An 18102-nucleotide genomic window follows, 5' to 3' on the forward strand; every position below is an offset into this window, starting at 1 on the left:
ATCTAAATGCAACTCTCACTGGTGCCTGGGACCATGCTGTGGGTGCAAGGTCCCTGCTCTAGTGATGGTGACAGGGTTGCACAGCCTGGCGACTGTGCTGTGGCTTATTGAGGTAGGACAGAGCTGGCAGCAGCTCGGAGCAGGGAGTTGCTCTGTCAGTTGAGATGGTAAGTCCTGCATTAATGATGTGTGAGAAATATATGAGACCATAGGCCAAAAAGTCTAAGGGTGTATGAGAAGTTGTACCAGCAGCTCTGAAAAACGCAGTCGGTCGTTTCATTTCTGGCCAGGTGTCTGGGATCACATCTCCGTGGTGATGGATGCTGTCCATGACCTTGAGCGGCGGACACAGAAAGCCAAAAACAATGCTGAGGAAATCCAGACCATCGTGCGATCATGGGGGTCACCCATATTTGAGAGGAAAGATGGTAAAAAGGAGTCACTGCTGAGCCTTGAGGACTGTAAGGATCGGCTGGAAAAGCGCTACAGCCTGGTCCGAGAGTCAGGGCTAAGGATTCATTCACTGCTGAAGGTGAGGGGTGGGGGTGATCCCCAGGGGTTTGTTGTCTCGTTACAGTCTCTGTGTCTCTCTCTGCTCTGTTGAAATTGCCCAGATCTATTTCAACTTAAAATTAACTCTCAACTCCTTTGCAAATTTTACCCAGTGTTAATTAACAACAGTATTGATGAGTGAGCTGGTTTGGCTGGATGGTGTGGTAGTGCTGACTGGGCACTGCTGGAGACCCAGTTCAGGGCAGGAACAAGAGCAGCTGCAGCCCAGTGAACAAGCCCTAGCTCTTGTGGAGCCACTAGAGGGGAGTCATGCATCAGGCTTTGGGATCCCAGTCAGAGGACAAATCTCCCTTCAAAATATATACCTGAAAATACAAAGGCAGCTGGCTGCAGCTGACCTTTCAGTTTCAGAATTGTTGTCCCACTGAGGGAGCAGGAGGTGATGCTGACAATCCAGGGAAAAGCTAAGTGACAGGAGAAAAGCTGCTATCCAAAACCGTGGGGTTTTCCAGCGACACTGCCATTGCTGAATCTTCTTTGGAGTGCAGGAGAAACCCCAAAGCTCTGCTTCTCACCTGCCTGGCATGATGTGCTTTGCAAGTTGGGCACAGCACCTTGGCTGGGAGGCCCTCTCCTGAGGGTCACCATCTGGCCTTGGACTCTGGAGAGAGCTGGCTGACCCTCCCTGGGACACCAAGCCCTTGCTGCTCACTGTGCCCCGCTGTCTGCAGTCAGTCCTGGGCCTCTCACCCCCTTATCTGTGCAGTCAGTGGGGCAAGGATTTTGTTCTGCTGCCACTGCTGTAACAGGCGAAGCCCCCTCCACCTACCGCCCAAAAGATGAGGACACCTCCTGGGGGGGGTAAGGAGGGCATGGGCTCTTGTGGTCATGGCATCACTCACATGGTGGCACCACCAGTACTGTTTGCAGGGGCAGGAGAAACAGCAGTGAGGACGTGGCAGGGCAGGGGACCTGATCACAGCGGAACCTGGGAGGCTGCTGAGATGGGTAGGGAAGTTGGTACACAGCCTGGCCCCGTGGGGATATAAGGAGGAAACCCTGGGGGAATGGGTCTCCGCTGTGACCCAGAAAACCCTGAGTTTCCTGGCTCAACTGGAGGAAGGGAGCACAGTGGGCTGAGGAGGGAGGTTGTTGGCAAACCCTTTGTCTTCTGCTCCCAACCTTTTCCTGTTTTTGAGGTTTCTTTAAAAACCCTTTCTTGAACTTAAAGGCTCCGTGGTCTTCTCGAGATGCCTGTTTGTAGGGTAGAGGTGTAAACAGTCTGCCATGGAGGCCTGGTCCACTCAGGGTAACACAAAGATGCCCAGAGCTGGATTTTCATGCACTGAAATGAGCCTTTCAGACCCTTGAGTACTCTCTGCTTCAGGTGTGCAAAGCAGCCTTGACCTCTGGGACTTCAAAGGAGGAGGAAAATATGTTGCAGAGCTGCTAAGCCTCTTCTGCACTGAGTTTGTTTTTACCTTCAGTTATTTTAATTCATTTCAGGTCACAAAGCAGTCTGTGGCAGAAGTAAGTAGTCATCTGTCTAGTTGGATGTTAGTAGTAACAGCTGTCTGGTTTCCAGTCCCTCCATGAGGCCAGTACCCACATGCTTACTGGCACTTGTCCTTAGCTGTGTGCAGCTCTCTTGTAGGACAGACTCAGCCCTACTGTGTTTGAAGGCGTCTTTGTTTTCTTCCAGGAAAATCAGAGCCTCTTAACTGCAGACCCAGCATCTGATGTCTGGAAGGCCTATGTGGATTATGTGGATGAGATAGTCCTGGACGGATTCTTTACTGCCATTGAGTGCTCACTCAAGTACCTCCTGGAAAACACAGGTAACTGATGGTCTCTCTCCTCTGGTCGTGGTGCTTTGGTCTTGCCTAAGGGAGGGTTCCCGCTTTTCTTTGCAATGGGAGCAATGCAGTCTGTGCCTGGGGTCAGTGGGTTGTGCTGGAGGGGAAGGGAAGTGATGGCTTTTCTCTGTCTCTGTTGGGGATTGCAGCATTTTGAATCCCTTGTGCACAGCAAAGGTGGGATGCACTGAATGGAGCTGGAGGAAGAAGCATTGCAGAAGTCAGGTCTCTGTTACTTGTTTCTGTTCTGCGCTCTCCCTTGTGTCTTTGAGTTGCTCTTTTCTTCCTGAGTTTTTACTGTGCCTCTTGTACTGTCAATAGCAAGCGCTGGGGCAGCCTCCAGGCAGGGTGGGTCTCCTGGTCACAGAGGGGAGGGATGGAGAGGACAGTGCACCATTTGCAGGGATTGGACAGGCAAAATCGAGGAGTCATCCCAAGTCTGTACTACAGCTTGGACATCACCCATCTCCTGCCTTCCCATGCACAAAGCATCAGGGTTTTACCATCTTCCATTCGTGGTCAGTCTTATGAACTGGTTCTGCTAATGAAAGGCGTGGAAGAAAAACTCAGTCTTCCAGCATCAGTCCAGTGAAGAGATCAGATGGGTTCAGGAGTCACCTGTATCAGATCTCCTGCCTAAGGCCACTGTGGAGGTACGCTAACTCTGCTGTGAGCAGCTTGTGTTTGGCTAAAGCACATCCCAGAAATGCTTCCCTCTTGGATGTGAAGACACACTGAGTTGGAGAATTGAATCAAGTTCGTCACCAGCATGCACATAATTTCACATTTGAATTTGGCTTCAGTTTCCTGTTGCTGTGTTTTTTTTCCATGTCTTTTTCCAATAAACTAAAGTGCCTCTTGGGTTTCTGATGTTCTTCTCCTATGCAAGTACTTATGCACTGTAATTGTTCAGCTCTCAAACTCCCTTTTGATTAGCTAAAGAGCCTGGTCTCTTTAAGGCTTCACTCCACAACATTTTTTCCAGTTCATAAATCATTTTTGTCTCATCTGTTCTCCAGTCTGATCTTCTGTAGGTACTAGAACATCAGCTAGTTTGCCAGCATCTCCTCTGGGCTGTTTGCAGGCATAATGTCACAGGACCCAGTGAGCAGGTGTCTGCGATCACATCTGCCTGTGTCCTTATGGGGCACACCGTGTGCTTTGTGGTGGATGTTAGTGGTGGCTCAAGATCATTTTTCTCTGCTTGAAAAAGATGCTGATGTCTCTGGTCTTCCTTACCAGATCCCAAGGCAGGTCTTGCTCCTGTGTTTGAGGTGCAACTGGATTTAGTGATCCCAGATGTGATTTTTCGTCCGTCCCTGGACCCTGGCACAAATGATGGCTTCTATGACATGGTGGAAGGTCTTCTCAATGACATCTACCGGATCTCATCGCTGGTGCCCAGGCTTGCCAAGCACAGTGGCTTCCCCCACTACCAGGTCTGGTGGCTGTGGAGCTCCCTCGTACCTCGTGACAGCACGGAGGCACCGCTGTCACTGAGCTCTCCTCTTCTCTCCTAGGCTGACATGGAGGACATGGCTGATCTGGCTGACATGCGCCATGACCTGATGGGACGCGTGCAAGCCGTGATGGCAGCCTGCTGTGATTACCGTAATGCCTTCGACCACTACTCTTACCTCTATGGTGATGACAGAAAGGAGTTCTTCCGCCAGTTCCTTCTCTACGGACACATCCTCACTGCTGTAGAAATTGAGGCTCATGCAGAGGATGGGGTCCCTGAGACACCTCCCACGCTTCAGCAGTTCAAAGAGCAGATTGACTCCTATGAGAAGATTTATGAGGAGGTGAATCGCATCGAGCCCATCAGCATCTTCCAGAGCTGGTTAAAAGTCGATGCTCGACCTATCAAGGCATCCTTGCTGAATGTAATAAAAAGGTGGAGTTTGGTATTTAAGCAGCATCTCATTGACCATGTCACACACAGGTAAAAGCCGTTCCTGCCTCCCCTCCCCAGGACCTGCGCTGATTGAACCGCGTGTCTCTTGTCTTGACTGGGCTTTATCATTTCACACTGATAACAAATACAGGAGCAAGGGTAGGGGGCCCATACTGCATACAAACTCCATCACATCCCCTGCATCTTCTGTCCCCTGGTCTCTGCTGGGAACTGAGTGGGTAAAAGTGAAAGAGTTATGTGGACTTGGTACCATTAACATCCCACAAGCGGACTCTCCTGGGACGTACTGTGTGGTTTTAGGTAGTATGTCTGTTTATCCATTTCTCCTGATCTAACCTGTCTAATCTAGTAGTCATGGGGAGATAGTTTGAAAGTCACAAAAAGGGGGAGTTTTGGAAGCAAGTTTTAAAGTAATGGTTTCCCTGCTCTGAATAGCTGCTCTGTTACCAGCTTTGTGCCAGATGATGCATCAGGTGATATATTTGAGTAGTTGCAACTGAAGGATACCATAGGTCTTGCATTGCTTACAAAGAAGTATTTACAGACGTGCAGTAGTAAAGACTGTTGCATTTGGTGGATGGTATGACCTCTTCTGTTGTGGTGGTTTCATCCTGAAGGATAGCTAAACACCACCACAAGCGCTCTCTCCCTCCTTAAAGGAAGAGGGAGGAAAAATTACAATGGAAAAGGGCTCAGGGGTTGAAATAAGGACAGGGAGTTTACTCACCAATTACCGTCATAGGCAAAACAGACTCAACATAGGCAGATTAATGAAATTTATTACCTAGTTACTAACAAGCTAGAGTAGTGCGAAACTACAAGCAAACTATGAACACCTTCCCCCCATCCACCCTCTTCTAGATCCTCCACCTGGGCAGTGCAAATGAACGGGGAATGGGGGCTGCGGTCAGTCCATGACACTTTGCCTGTGCTGCTCCTTCATCCTACCTCTGCCCCTGCTCCACGCGGGGTCCCTCCCACGGGATGCCGTCCTTCCCGAACTGAGCCTGTGGCAGCTGCCCACAGGCAGCAGCACCTGAAGAACTGCTCCAACACAGCTCTGTACCACGGGGTCCATGCCCCAGGAGCAAAATGCTCCAGCACGGGTCCCCCATGGGCAGCAGCTCCTCCCGAATCCCCTGCTCCTGCTGTGGGGGCTCCTGTCCACGGGCTGCAGCTCCGGCCCGGGGCCTGCTCCTGTGGGGGCTCTCCATGGGCCGCAGCCTCCTCCAGGCCACATCCACCTGCTCCACCGGGGGCTCCTCCACGGGCTGCAGCGTGGAGATCTGCTCCGTGTGGGACCCATGGGCTGCAGGGGGACAGCCTGCTCCACCAGGGGCCTCTCCACAGGCCGAGAGGGGTGGAACTTGGCTCAGCTTGGCTCATGGCTCAGCTCTGGCCAGTGGCAGGTCCCTTTTGGAGCCAGCTGGAGCTGGCTCTGATCTGACATGGGGCAGCTGCTGGGCTCTGCTGACAGAGGACCCCCTGCAGTCTCCCTGCTATCAAACCCTTGCCATGTAAGCCCAGTAAAAATGTTCTTTCAGGACCATGATTCTGATAGGTAATTTCTATGCAAAGAGCATTTATGTAACTTTAAAAATAAGCAATTAGGGGTTCTTGCTAAGAATCCCTGACTCAGCAGTTTAGTCTTTATTAGGTGAAGAATTTAAGGATACATATTCACCCAGCAACATCCACAGAATTTAAGCAGGCACTTAAAAATGTTGAGAGAACAGAAGAGTGGCTGTGCTAGGAAAGACCAACGATCCAGGAGCCCATCATGCCTCTGCTGACTATGCCCATTAGTGGATGAGATTAAGAACCGGGTGAAACTGGTATGGAAACTTTCCCGAGCTCCCCTTCATTGTGTGTTTTCCTGCTTTGTATTGCATAGCTTGAATGACCTTGAAGAGTTCATAAAGATTGCTGATAAAGGGTTGAGCAAAAAGGTTGAGAAAGGAGATTATGATGGCTTGGTGGAGATTATGGGTCATCTCATGGCTGTTAAAGAAAGGCACAGTGTCACTGATGCCATGTTTGAGCCCCTGAAGCAAACCATCGAACTGCTGAAGACTTACGAGCAACAGCTGCCAGAGGAAGTCTATAAGCAACTAGAGGTGGGTAAAAACTTGTGGTGGACACGCAAATTTGCCAAGGAGCAGATGTCAAAGACCTTGTGAGTCTAAGAGGAATATTGCAGGAATATTTAAGACCCCACTCCCAGTCATTAGAGGGCCTCAGTGGATAGTGTTTTGCTATTGTGGGATGTGCCTTAATAGCTCTACATTTTGGAGTTATATTGAGATTTTCTTTTAAAGCAGAGATTAAGCCTTTTGTTATGTATGAAAAACATAGAATTGCCTGCTCCAACTCCCAGCGATTACTTTTGAAAAAAATAATGCATTTTCAAATACATCTGTTAATTAGGTTGAATTATAATTATTTTTAAATAAGCCAGTTCTTGGCAACTGTGGAGATGGGGAGGATAATGTTGGCAGAGGAGTTGTGTTCTCAGAGGACTTCAGTCCTCCACTGGATCTGCAGCACCAAATCTTCTTGACTCAGAGGACATAACCAGGAACAGGTTCTGGAAGTATTTTGACACATTTCCAGGTCTGGCTCTGATGAATCAGTTTTCTTTTGGGAATTCCTTTTGCGTCAGTGAAGGGGACCATGAGATGGGGGATGAGTGCTGGGAAACACCCAAGACAATGTTACAGTGGAGAAGTGCACGGGTATGTGCTGATGGATACCCTGTAGTCACTGAGTGCTGTGGGCAGAGGGGTCTGGGCAGGATCCAAGAATGAAAGCAGGGCCTTTCTGGGAGATGTTGATGCCTTGTGCACCTGTGCAGCAAAGGCTCCTGTTCTCTGCTGCAGGCTTGGATGGCAGCTGGGGGGTTTAGCAATTCCCTGGTTTTCTGCTTTTCCCTTCAGATGCAGGTGATAAAATAATTTTATTTTTTTTCTGTCAAGTGCCAGCAACACGTAGCTGAGTGCCTGATTTGCTTCCATATGGGGTGGGACAAACAGAGGGAAGTTCTTCTCAGTACCGCTCCCTCCATGGCCAGGGACATGGATGAGCTGGAGCTGGTAGTCTGGATGAGAAGGACAAGGAAGCAGCTCCATGTGTGCCCTGCCTTGTTCACGTGGCTCACCCGTAGTGATTTCTGTTGAGGCTGGAATGCAGAGTGCCAGAAGGAGACCCCTTAGGAGGGACTGGCCACTCCGTGGCCATCTCTGCTGCCTCAGAGCTGCTTCCAGGTTATTTTACTTCTTTCCATAGTGTTGGTGGGTCTCTGTTAATCTTCTCAGCTGTGGTCTAGAACGAAAAGAAACCCAAAGTCTTTGCTGTAGGCTGGTAAACCATGTGCGGAAGTGGGGTCTCCAAAAGCAAAGCATTGGCATTTAGGGACAGCAGAGCCTTTAGCCAGTGTCAGGGCTGAGGATATGGCCCAAAAGCCTAGTGAGGAGAAGTAAATCCCCTCTAGAAAGAAATCCCAGGTACAGCGGGTGGTTTGTCAGCAGTGGTGTATGCCTGCAGCTTGGCTGCAGACCTGGGAAAGAAACCAGTCCTATTGAGTACTGGTTTTATACGCACAAGTTGGAGGGATTTGCCCCAGAGTTCTGCTTCTTAATTAGCTCTGAAAATGTGGCTGATTTGATGAGCTGGCATACACAGCCCATCCTCCTGCCTTTAGTCACTCACAACAGTCTCCAGATCCTGCTGGACTCAGCGATAGCATCAGTGTTAGCATCACTGCTTTCTCAAGTGTTGAACCATTGTGGGAGCACAGAATTTACTGTGGGAGCCCTTTTTTTAATTTGAAATTACTGAAAATAGTTTTATAATCCAAGCAGTTGGCTTTAAGGTGTCAGTCTTCATTATTCTTCAAGATTGTGAATATGTGGTGTTATCCCCAATTGTGTGTTTAGCTTTCATATCTTGGGAAAACTTCCTTACAATGTAAGATGCAGAATCTGTTGCTTTTCCTGTTCTGTGATTATCCATAAACAGATCAGATATGTCTTCTATCAGGTTTCAAATACATCCTACCAGCATTTAAATTTTGCTTGCAGGAGCTGCCAGAAAAATGGAACAATATAAAGAAGCTGGCAATAGCTGTGAAGCAGCATGTGGCTCCTTTGCAGGCAAACGAGATGACAGCTCTGCGCAAGAGCTGTGCAGCGTTTGATGTTGAGCAGCACAGATTCAGAGAGCGATTTCGGAAAGAAGCACCATTCAGGTACAGGGAAATTATAGCATCACAGAAGCCCCAAGGAAAAAAGCTTGATGGGTCATCTCTGAGTGTCCTGAGGACACGTGTCGTAGCCTTTGCATACACTTCCTACCTTCTCACAGTGTTGTATCTGTTATACCTGGGGTTTTGTGTTGCTGGGAACACTGTCCAGAGTTAGCAAAAGATTGGATTTAGATGCTGAGTGTGCAATACTGCTTTAAGGTGGCATCAGTACCGTCATGCGGAAGCACCATCAGCATGTACTACAGACGTTTCATCTCTGCTTTGTCTCTTGGAGGCACCGTTTGTTTTATGTTTTCTTTAGAAGTCGTTACAATAACATTTCTTTTTTAGGTTTGACACCGAAAAGCCTTATCAACTGCTGGATGCAAAGAACCTTGAGATTAAACAAATGGAGTCAGCCATGACCTCGATATATGAATCAGCTGGTCTGTTTGAAGTCATGGTGCCAGATTATAAACAACTGAAGCAGTGCAGAAAGGAGATGCGTCTTCTCAAAGAGCTCTGGGATGTGATCTCCGTTGTGAATACTAGCCTTGATGACTGGCAGACCACCAAATGGGCGGATATTAATGTGGAAAACATGGATCTTGAGTGCAGAAAGTTTGCAAGAGAGATTCGGAATTTGGATAAGGAAATGAGGGCATGGGATGCTTTCACCGGGCTGGACAGCAGGGTGAAGAACATGCTGACGGCCCTAAAAGCTGTGGCAGAACTTCAAAATCCTGCTATTAGAGAGAGACACTGGAATCAACTGATGCAGGTGGCAGGCGTGAAGTTCGTGATGGACTCAGACACCATGCTGGCTGATCTCCTGAAACTCAATCTGCATAACTTTGAGGATGAGGTTCGTGGAATTGTGGACAAAGCAGTGAGAGAAATGAGTATGGAGAAGGTCCTGAAGGAGCTAAAAATGACATGGAGCACCATGGAGTTTCAGTATGAGCCTCACGCACGGACAAACATTCCATTGCTGAAGTCGGATGAGGAACTCATTGAAACTTTAGAAGATAACCAGGTGCAGCTGCAGAATTTAATGACATCCAAATATATTGCTTTTTTCTTGGAGGAAGTGTCTGCATGGCAGAGGAAGCTGTCTACTGCGGACTCTGTCATTTCTCTCTGGTTTGAAGTGCAGCGTACGTGGTGTCACTTGGAGAGCATATTCATAGGCTCAGAAGATATACGGACGCAGCTTCCTGAGGTAAGAAAGCCCAAGTCCCATTTCTTCCCTTTGTAAGGGGTTGAAGGAGATCCTCCACTGCGTGAAATGGGGTTATCTATAATGCTGTGTTACCCAAAGTGGGACTTTTCACCTGCTGCCTCCCAGTTTCCAGAGACTCCTGTAGTGCTGCAGTAGTTTCCCTAGTGCTGCACGGGGATGTTTTTTTATTGTGTGTTGTGCCTAAGCCACACGGAGAAGCTGATTTTCTTCTCTCCACTGCTGTGTAGCAAATACGGAGTTACTGGAGACTGAGTGCAAGGCTGCTGGCTTTGTTCAGTGCTGCGGGCAGGTTCCCTGTTTGCTTGGAGGGGAGGGGACTGGGGTAATGATGCAAATGTTGCGAGTCCTCAAAACAGAGCTGAGCCAAGCAGCTCTGGCAGCGTCCCCTTCCATGCCCTTAGCTCTTGCGCAGGGGGCAGCAGCAGTTCTCTCTCCCTGTCCTGCTTCAGCAGCCGGTCACCTCCTTGGAGGTGTCTTTAGGAGTCCGTCTTCTAGCCTTACACCAGGTTCCTTTGAGAAAATCCTCCAAGCTGTTTTTTGGCCCTGCAGGACCACTTGCATCCATGCTGAGGGATCTGCCTTTGAGTGAGCTGCAGGTGACCATGTTCCCACCGTCTCCATCCGTGTGCACTGTCAGGTCTTGGGTGGAGCCCGGGGACTGCAGCCTAAGACAGGGTGTGCACAGCCCAGTGACACCCTGATAATGGGTCTCCATCCCTTGTTTCCATCCCTTTGCCCTGGTCTGCATGGAATGTCCCTCTCACTGCTTTGGGTGCACTGTGCTTACTGGGTGGTATAGACAGGTCCTAAAAATCAGAGCCGTGAAGGCTGTACCATGTGTCAGCAAGCTGTTAATATCCAACAGCTATCTGATGATATGTATGAAATTGCTTCACGATTTAAATCTGCATCCTACTGGGCAGCTGTCTGCAACTCAATACCCACCTGGCAGGTGGCACAGGTCAGCAGCCTCTTCCCTTCGCTAGAAGAGAGGGTGGAACTCAGTGTCTCTGGAGGCTGAACACCCTCAGGATGCAGCCGGGGCTTGGGGACAATGTGCCAGCGGGGCATGGGATGCGTGTCTGGAGCCTCCTGCGTGGCTTGTGTGGAGGGCTCAACCCTCCAGCCAGGGCTTTGCTACCAGGGCTGAACACAGGTTAGCACGGAAGTGCTACCAAGAAAGCTTGGAGTTCTTTTGTGGCCTGATTTGGGAGAAAGGGAGGAGCAGAAACATTTTGAACATAGCTTCACTTATTCCTCACTGTTGAACTCCAAAAATTCAGGGTCCCCACTAGGCATGGAGCATATTTGTCAGTGTGTTTCTCTGCTGCCCGCATGGGGTTTCCATGGCCCTGCTCAAGGTAAGGAAGGGCTCTACTCTGCAAGAGTCACCATCTCCATTTCAGGGGTGGGCAGTGGGGCTCCTACACTGTGCCAGGAGGGGAAGAGTAAACATCCACGAAGTCAGTAGCCTTTCCCTTGTGGCAGGGTCTCCTGCTGCTATGGCCAGGGAAGCTTGATATATTATCTGAACATATGAGAAGAATTGTTGTGAGCAGACATTCAAAGGGGAATTCAACCCCATGAAAATGGTTGATCCTAAGCACTGACTTCTGCACAATCACTTTATCCACGACCCCTTGGGGATATAGCGACAAGAAGGCGAGTGTCTGATCGGAGGCTTGTTTTGGGTACGTGAGTGGAAGAGCCCTTCTGAAATGGTGGAGGGGACCCTTTCTGCACTGGGCAGGAGGGACTCTGGGAGAACTTCCCTTCAGCGCAAAGACAGTACCTAGATGATGGGATCTTCTAACACAAAACTTGTGTTTTACCATGAATATGTCCTTCTGTGTTGCTTTTTAGGACTCCAAACGCTTTGAAGGTATTGATGTTGATTTTAAAGAATTGGCCTGTGAAGCTCAGAAAACCCCAAATGTAGTTGAGGCCACCAACAAACCAGGTCTGTCCCAACAACTGGAGGACGTTCAGAGTAGGTAGGTAGAACTTCGGTCCCAGGTTTTTGTCAGAGACTGGGATCAGCTCTGATAAGTTAGTTTAACCTGTGCTCTGAGGCTTTCTTCTTAGACTGTGCAGCGTCATTTGCATTCACAAGTCGCAGCACTTCTGATCTTTCTTGAGTCCTTTTATTTGTGATCCATCACGTTGAAGCCCCCGTAGTGGAGTCTGGCTTTGTGTACATGCAAATTCTCATCCAGCGTATTGATTTGCACACATACAAAGATAGGCATACAGCAGGTTTGAATAACACATGGCCTTACTGCCACCCCAAAAACAATGTCTTAAATATCTACTTAGCAGTCCAGGCAGGAATATCTGCAGCAGAGCTGAGCCCATGTTCTTTAATTTACAAAATTATCTCTGCATGTATACCCTTGGCACATGGTATAGCTAGACTCCATGAGAAAGACCTTTCTGTCCTGAGATGGATACGCTTCTCACTTAACATATGAGCTAGTCTGCCCGGAACACACTGAAAGCTTAATTTGATAGCTATTTTGTCGGTAATAACTACCCTCTTAAAACAAAGCTTTTTCTTTTTTAATCAGATAAAGCCAGTGCTCCTCACAGAGGACTAGCTGCATGTTATTTATGAAGTTTGTAAGCTCAGCAGCAGTTTAGCATGTAAACACTGAAAGATTTATTTTAGGTTGGAGCAAACAAATTTTCTTTCAGGCTTCATGAACACAAAAAGCTGACTAGGTTTGAATAAGACTTTAAAATACAGCTTGTTAGAATAAAAGCAGTTATAGAAACTTTCATCCCAGTGTGAAATCACCTGTGGAAATTAGGAGCTTGTCTAAAACAGCGAGTCAGACTGCAAACCCTTTCCAGCTTCTTCCACTTCTGTTTTTTGCTTTTTTATGAGGCTCCTCTGGCTCCTAGGCTGTTTGACCGTTGGGAGCAGAGAGAGGTCTGTGAGTTTCCATGTGCTATGATGTCCTGTTCAGGAAATGCTTTAGAGGACCAGGCCACAGGTTCAGCTCATGTCTGTGCTTCGCCATGGGAGGGGAGAATCTGCTTGATAACCTAAACTGCAGTGTGAAACACGAAGGGATATTTATCTGCCTGTCCTGGGCTTTGTTCATCTGCTTTGTTTCTTCAGGCTGTCTCTATGTGAGAAGGCTTTGGCTGAATATTTGGACATGAAGAGGTTGGCCTTTCCCAGATTTTACTTCATTTCTTCTGCAGATTTATTGGATATTCTTTCCAATGGCACCAACCCACAGCTGGTAAGCCTTGCTCTGTGTCACCTTTGCATTTTCCAACTGCCAGTAGTGTTACAGTGGAAGACACTGTCCTGGAACTCTCCTGTAGCTTATCCTTTCTTTGAGTGCTTTTCCTAACCCCGGCTCACTTGTTTAAATAATAATTATTTCACAGCTAGCTGTCATCTGTCATATAAGAAAGGCATAAAACTGTATGAGAGTGTCCAAAGGAGGGCTATGAAGATGACGAGGGGTCTAGAGGGGAGGATGTATGAGGAGCAGCTGAGGTCCCTGGGTTTGTTCAGCCCAGAGCAGAGCAGGCCGAGGGGAGGCCTCATGGCGGCCTGCAGCTCCCTCACAGGGAGTGGAGGGGCAGGCGCTGAGCTCTGCTCTCTGGGGACAGTGACAGGACCTGAGGGAACGGCATGGAGCTGGGACAGGGGAGGGTCAGGCTGGGGGTTAGGGAAAGGTTCTTCACCCAGAGCTGGTCGGGCACTGGGACAGGCTCCCCAGGGTAGAGGTCACAGCACCGAGCCTGCTGGAGTTCAGGAAGTGTTTGGACAACGCTCTCAGGCATAGGGGTTGTTTCTTGGGTGGTTCTGTGTGGAGCCAGTAGTTGGAGTCAATGCTTGTGTGTCCCTCCCAACTCAGGATATTCTGTGATTGTCTGAAAGTCAATGCACACTGTGTTGTCTGATGTAGCCCTGGTGATACTTATGGGTTGTTCTGAAAGCACTGCACACAGCAGAGCTTGTCGATGTTTCTGATGGTGCAAAACCATTGTTTTTGTTTGTGCTGGGATATGGTGAGCTTAGAAGAAACCCTTGTCCCTGAAGATCTCAGCCAAAACTTGTTGCTGACCTTGGACTTTGAACCTGGGATGCCACCCTTCAACTGCTGTTGAAAGAGCTGCAGTCTGGGCATTCAGATGTGGAAATGTTGACAGCTACTGCCATCCCGGAGAGGTCCCTTTTTCAGGCTGAGAAGGCATTCGCTATTCAGCCACTTCTTCCTTTCCCTGGTGCAAAGGCCTTTTGGGGTGTCCTCATTAGAGGTGAAGGGAGGAGCATGAAGCCAAAGAGGCAAGACAGCTGGTGGCTGAACAGTGAGCGGCCATGGCCAAGGCCAGCAAATAGAACTCCTGGGTTGCTGTCCCTCCCTGCACACCTCAGGGTGCAGGCGTGGTGTCTGACCTCCTGTGCTGGAGTTCTGGTCTTTCTGACCGAGGCAACTTATCTCCTCCAGTCTGGGTTCTTGGGGATGCTGCCTGAATGCCAGGTATGGGGAAGTCACTTGCAATGCACCATTCCTCCTGTCAAACTTTGGCTGGTTTCTGGATCAGCCTGTGGAAGAACTTGTAGTAACCTTAGGAAATGACCTGCCTGTGTTCTTCCCAGCCTTCCCCAGATAAGCACAGACTCCTCCTCTCCCACAGTGGGCATAGTTCAGAGGATTCAGTCCCGAGAAGTTCTGCAGAAGTTTCTCCATACAGAGCATAGTGATGTTAGGGTTAATTATTAGACACAGACACAGATTTCTAGGTTGGAAGAGACCTCAAGATCATCGAGTCCAACCTCCGACCTAACACTAAGTACTCCACTAGACCATATCGCTAAGCTCTACATTTAAACGTCTTTTAAAGACCTCCAGGGATGGTGACTCCACCACCTCCCTGGGCAGCCCGTTCCAATGCTTAATAACCCTTTCGGTAAAGAAGTACTTCCTAACATCCAACCTAAAACTCCCCTGTCGCAACTTTCGCCCATTCCCCCTCGTCCTGTCACCAGGCACGTGGGAGAACAGACCAACCCCCACCTCGCTACAGCCTCCTTTAAGGTAACTGTAGAGAGTGATAAGGTCGCCCCTGAGCCTCCTCTTCTCCAGGCTGAACAAGCCCAGCTCCCTCAGCCGCTCCTCGTAAGACTTGTTCTCCAGACCCCTCACCAGCTTGGTCGCCCTTCTCTGGACTCGCTCGAGCACGTCCATGTCCTTCCTGTAGCGAGGGGCCCAAAGCTGAACACAGTACTCAAGGTGCGGCCTCACCAGAGCCGAGTACAGGGGCACAATCACTTCCCTAGACCTGCTGGCCACACTGCTTCTTATACAGGCCAGGATGCTGTTGGCCTTCTTGGCCACCTGAGCACACTGCTGGCTCATATTCAGCCGACTATCAACCAATACTCCCAGGTCCTTCTCGGCCAGGCAGCTTTCCAACCACTCATCTCCCAGCCTGTAGCTCTGCTTGGGGTTGTTGCGCCCCAGGTGCAGGACCCGGCACTTGGCCTTGTTGAACTTCATACAGTTGACCTCAGCCCATCGCTCCAGCCTATCCAGATCCTCCTGCAGAGCCTTCCTGCCCTCGAGCAGATCGACACACGCACTTAGCTTGGTGTCATCTGCAAACTTACTGAGGGTGCACTGGACGCCCTCATCCAGATCATCGATAAAGATATTAAAGAGGACCGGCCCCAGTACCGAGCCCTGGGGGACACCACTTGTGACCAGCCTCCAACCAGATTTGACTCCATTCACCACAACTCTCTGGGCCCGGCTATCCAGCCAGTTTCTAACCCAGCGAAGCGTACGCCAGTCCAAGCCCCGAGCAGCCAGTTTCTTGAGGAGAATGTTGTGGGGAACGGTGTCAAAAGCCTTACTGAGGTCAAGGTAAACCACATCCACAGCCCTTCCCTCATCCACCAAGCGCGTCACTTTGTCATAGAAGGAGATCAGGTTCGTCAAGCAGGACCTGCCTTTCATAAACCCATGCTGACTGGACCTGATCGCCTGCTTGCCCTGCAAGTGCCGCGTGATGACCCTCAAGATAATCTGCTGCATGAGCTTTCCTGTCACTGAGGTCAAACTGACAGGCCTATAGTTCCCCGAGTGCTATTAGTGCAATGGGAGCTGCTGTCAGGAAGCTTCAGCTACTTTGTCTGGTAGTGCTGTGTTCTGTCTGGCCTCGCTTGGGATGCATTATTTGTCCCAAATATTTTTTTGTTCGGTTTATCAAACTGATCAAAATGTTTGCAGCAAATGAAGAGTGTTGGATAGGAAATAAATACTTTACTCCATCCTTCAGTAGTGGATAATCTCACCTTCTCTAAGCTCTCCATCTAATTAGGAATGTGAATGTATGCACAGAGCAGGGGTCTGTACATGCATTTGGAAATGTTATTTATCACTCACCTTTACCACTGCTTATTATCTGCCTCTGCTGCTGGGTAATTTCAGCCCTCAGAGCATCACAAATACATAGTTGATTGATGCTTAAAATGGAGAGGAAAAAAAATGCAGGAAACAAAAGATACTATGTCAAAATGCTCCGTGGGGTAAGAAGAAATTCCTGGTGTTTTCTCTGTTATTTGAATCTATTTGCAATAAAATCAAAGTAAATGTCAAGTAGGATCATACATGGATACACTCTCAGCCTTTCCACTGTAGTTTCAAAGTCTGATCATTCCTAAAGGAGGATTAAATACATAATGCTATTATTCTCTTGAACTGGATATTGAACTTGTGTGGATTCAGGTGTATTCAGGGCTCCTGTGGCAGGATTATACCAAGTGCTGGAGTATGTCCGAAGCTGTGCAGGCTGGCCAGGGTATGGGAGTGCATAGTGGGGATGTGTGAGCAGAAACTTCTAGATGTAAGAAAAGTTTTCTGTGGTTTATTTAAGATTTGAAAGGAGAGATGTTTATCTTGGGAGATACTGAGTGGCGGTTTCTTCTTGGAAGTACTCAGCACTCAGGATTTGTCCCTGCTTGAAAATGCATAAGAAGAATACTGAGATATGTCAGCCTGCAGCTTGTGAGAGGGAGTGCTGTAATTTTTTGTGACTCAGGGGGTCAGAATTAAATGGGTAAGTCCACCCATCTTTCTTTGAAAGCATCAGCACATTAGGCTTCAGCACACCAGGTATCTCAGGCTGTTCTCATCTCATCCCACCTGTGGGAGTTTGCCTGGGCTCCATCTCCCCATCCCTGGCTGTCCTTGAGAGAGGCATCTCCTCTCTGGGACTGCTTTGTGGGCTGACCCTTGCTGGGAGAACAACAGCCCTGGGAGAAGCCTGCCTTTGTTGGCAGTGGTGTGTGACACGCAGCAATTTACTTGGCTAGTGATCTGGAAGAAGCGCTGGTGATCTGCTCAGCTCCCAGAAGGCAAGTGCTGATGCTGTAAGCCTACAGCAGCAATTCTGGCCCCTCCCCGCTGACTTTTCAAACTTAACCAGGTGTGAACAGAACAGGGTTCAATTATTCTTTTCCTTCTGGAAGAGCTCTTTTGGTCACGATGGGGATTTCGTGGAAGGTGTGGGCTGTTGAGCTGTTTATCATGGGTCTTCTCCAGAAGTAAAGGTCTTTTTTATTTCCATTGAGAAAAACTCAAGGCTTTTCATTAGCATAATATTGATTTCTAGTAGTGAGAAAATAGGGAGCTTCACAGCAAAGAAAACTCCCCAATATGCTGAGACTGAGATGAGGTAGAGCAATGACTGTGGACCTCTCATCATTACATTGTAGGGAAATTGGTGCTAGGAGGTCATGTAGTGTTTTGAATGTTTTCCTTCTGTGCTGTTACCCTGAATGGGATATTTCTCAATGGAGAAATGTTTTATTAAGGCATGTCTGCTTACTAAATCAAGTAGAAATAGATGTGTTAGGAGGGACAAGAGGCTTGCGACCCTGGCCATGCATGAAAAGTTGTGGTCCTACCGAGACATCCAAGAGCATGCTTTTTGAGTATGACTCTGCTGGTGAAGTGTGTATGGTGATGGCCATTCTGCTTGTTCTGTCTTGATCACTTTATTTATACAATTCCTTTTGCAGGTACAACGTCATCTTTCCAAACTCTTTGACAACCTGGCCAAGATGAAGTTCCAGCTGGACTCTGAGCAAAAGCCAACCAAGATTGGCCTGGGAATGTACAGCAGAGAGGAGGAATATGTCAGCTTCAGCGAACACTGTGACTGCAGCGGGCAGGTCAGAAGGAAACCTTGTGCATCAGAACTGTCTGGTGGGGTCTGCTCTCCCACCCCTTGTTTGGACTTCGGTCGCCAAGATGGGGTAGAGCTTCGCTACTCTTCCTTTATGAGAGAGAGGCTGGAA

General features: G+C 48.7%; 1 protein-coding gene across 1 annotated transcript in view; it reads left to right on the top strand.

Annotated features, from left to right (window-relative positions):
• Positions 1–18102, top strand: part of DNAH9 (dynein axonemal heavy chain 9) — a 193979-nt gene that overhangs the window by 20624 nt on the left and 155253 nt on the right. The window contains exons 13-22 of the mRNA XM_035561934.2: positions 291–532; positions 2216–2351; positions 3612–3808; positions 3890–4314; positions 6182–6404; positions 8367–8533; positions 8882–9752; positions 11637–11767; positions 12898–13024; positions 17824–17976. Of these exons, the coding sequence (XP_035417827.1) occupies positions 291–532; positions 2216–2351; positions 3612–3808; positions 3890–4314; positions 6182–6404; positions 8367–8533; positions 8882–9752; positions 11637–11767; positions 12898–13024; positions 17824–17976 (2672 nt within the window). The remainder of the gene's footprint in view (positions 1–290; positions 533–2215; positions 2352–3611; positions 3809–3889; positions 4315–6181; positions 6405–8366; positions 8534–8881; positions 9753–11636; positions 11768–12897; positions 13025–17823; positions 17977–18102) is intronic.

Source organism: Cygnus atratus, chromosome 18 (genome assembly GCF_013377495.2).
Source record: "Cygnus atratus isolate AKBS03 ecotype Queensland, Australia chromosome 18, CAtr_DNAZoo_HiC_assembly, whole genome shotgun sequence".
In the NCBI taxonomy this organism is placed as follows: Eukaryota; Metazoa; Chordata; class Aves; order Anseriformes; family Anatidae; genus Cygnus; species Cygnus atratus.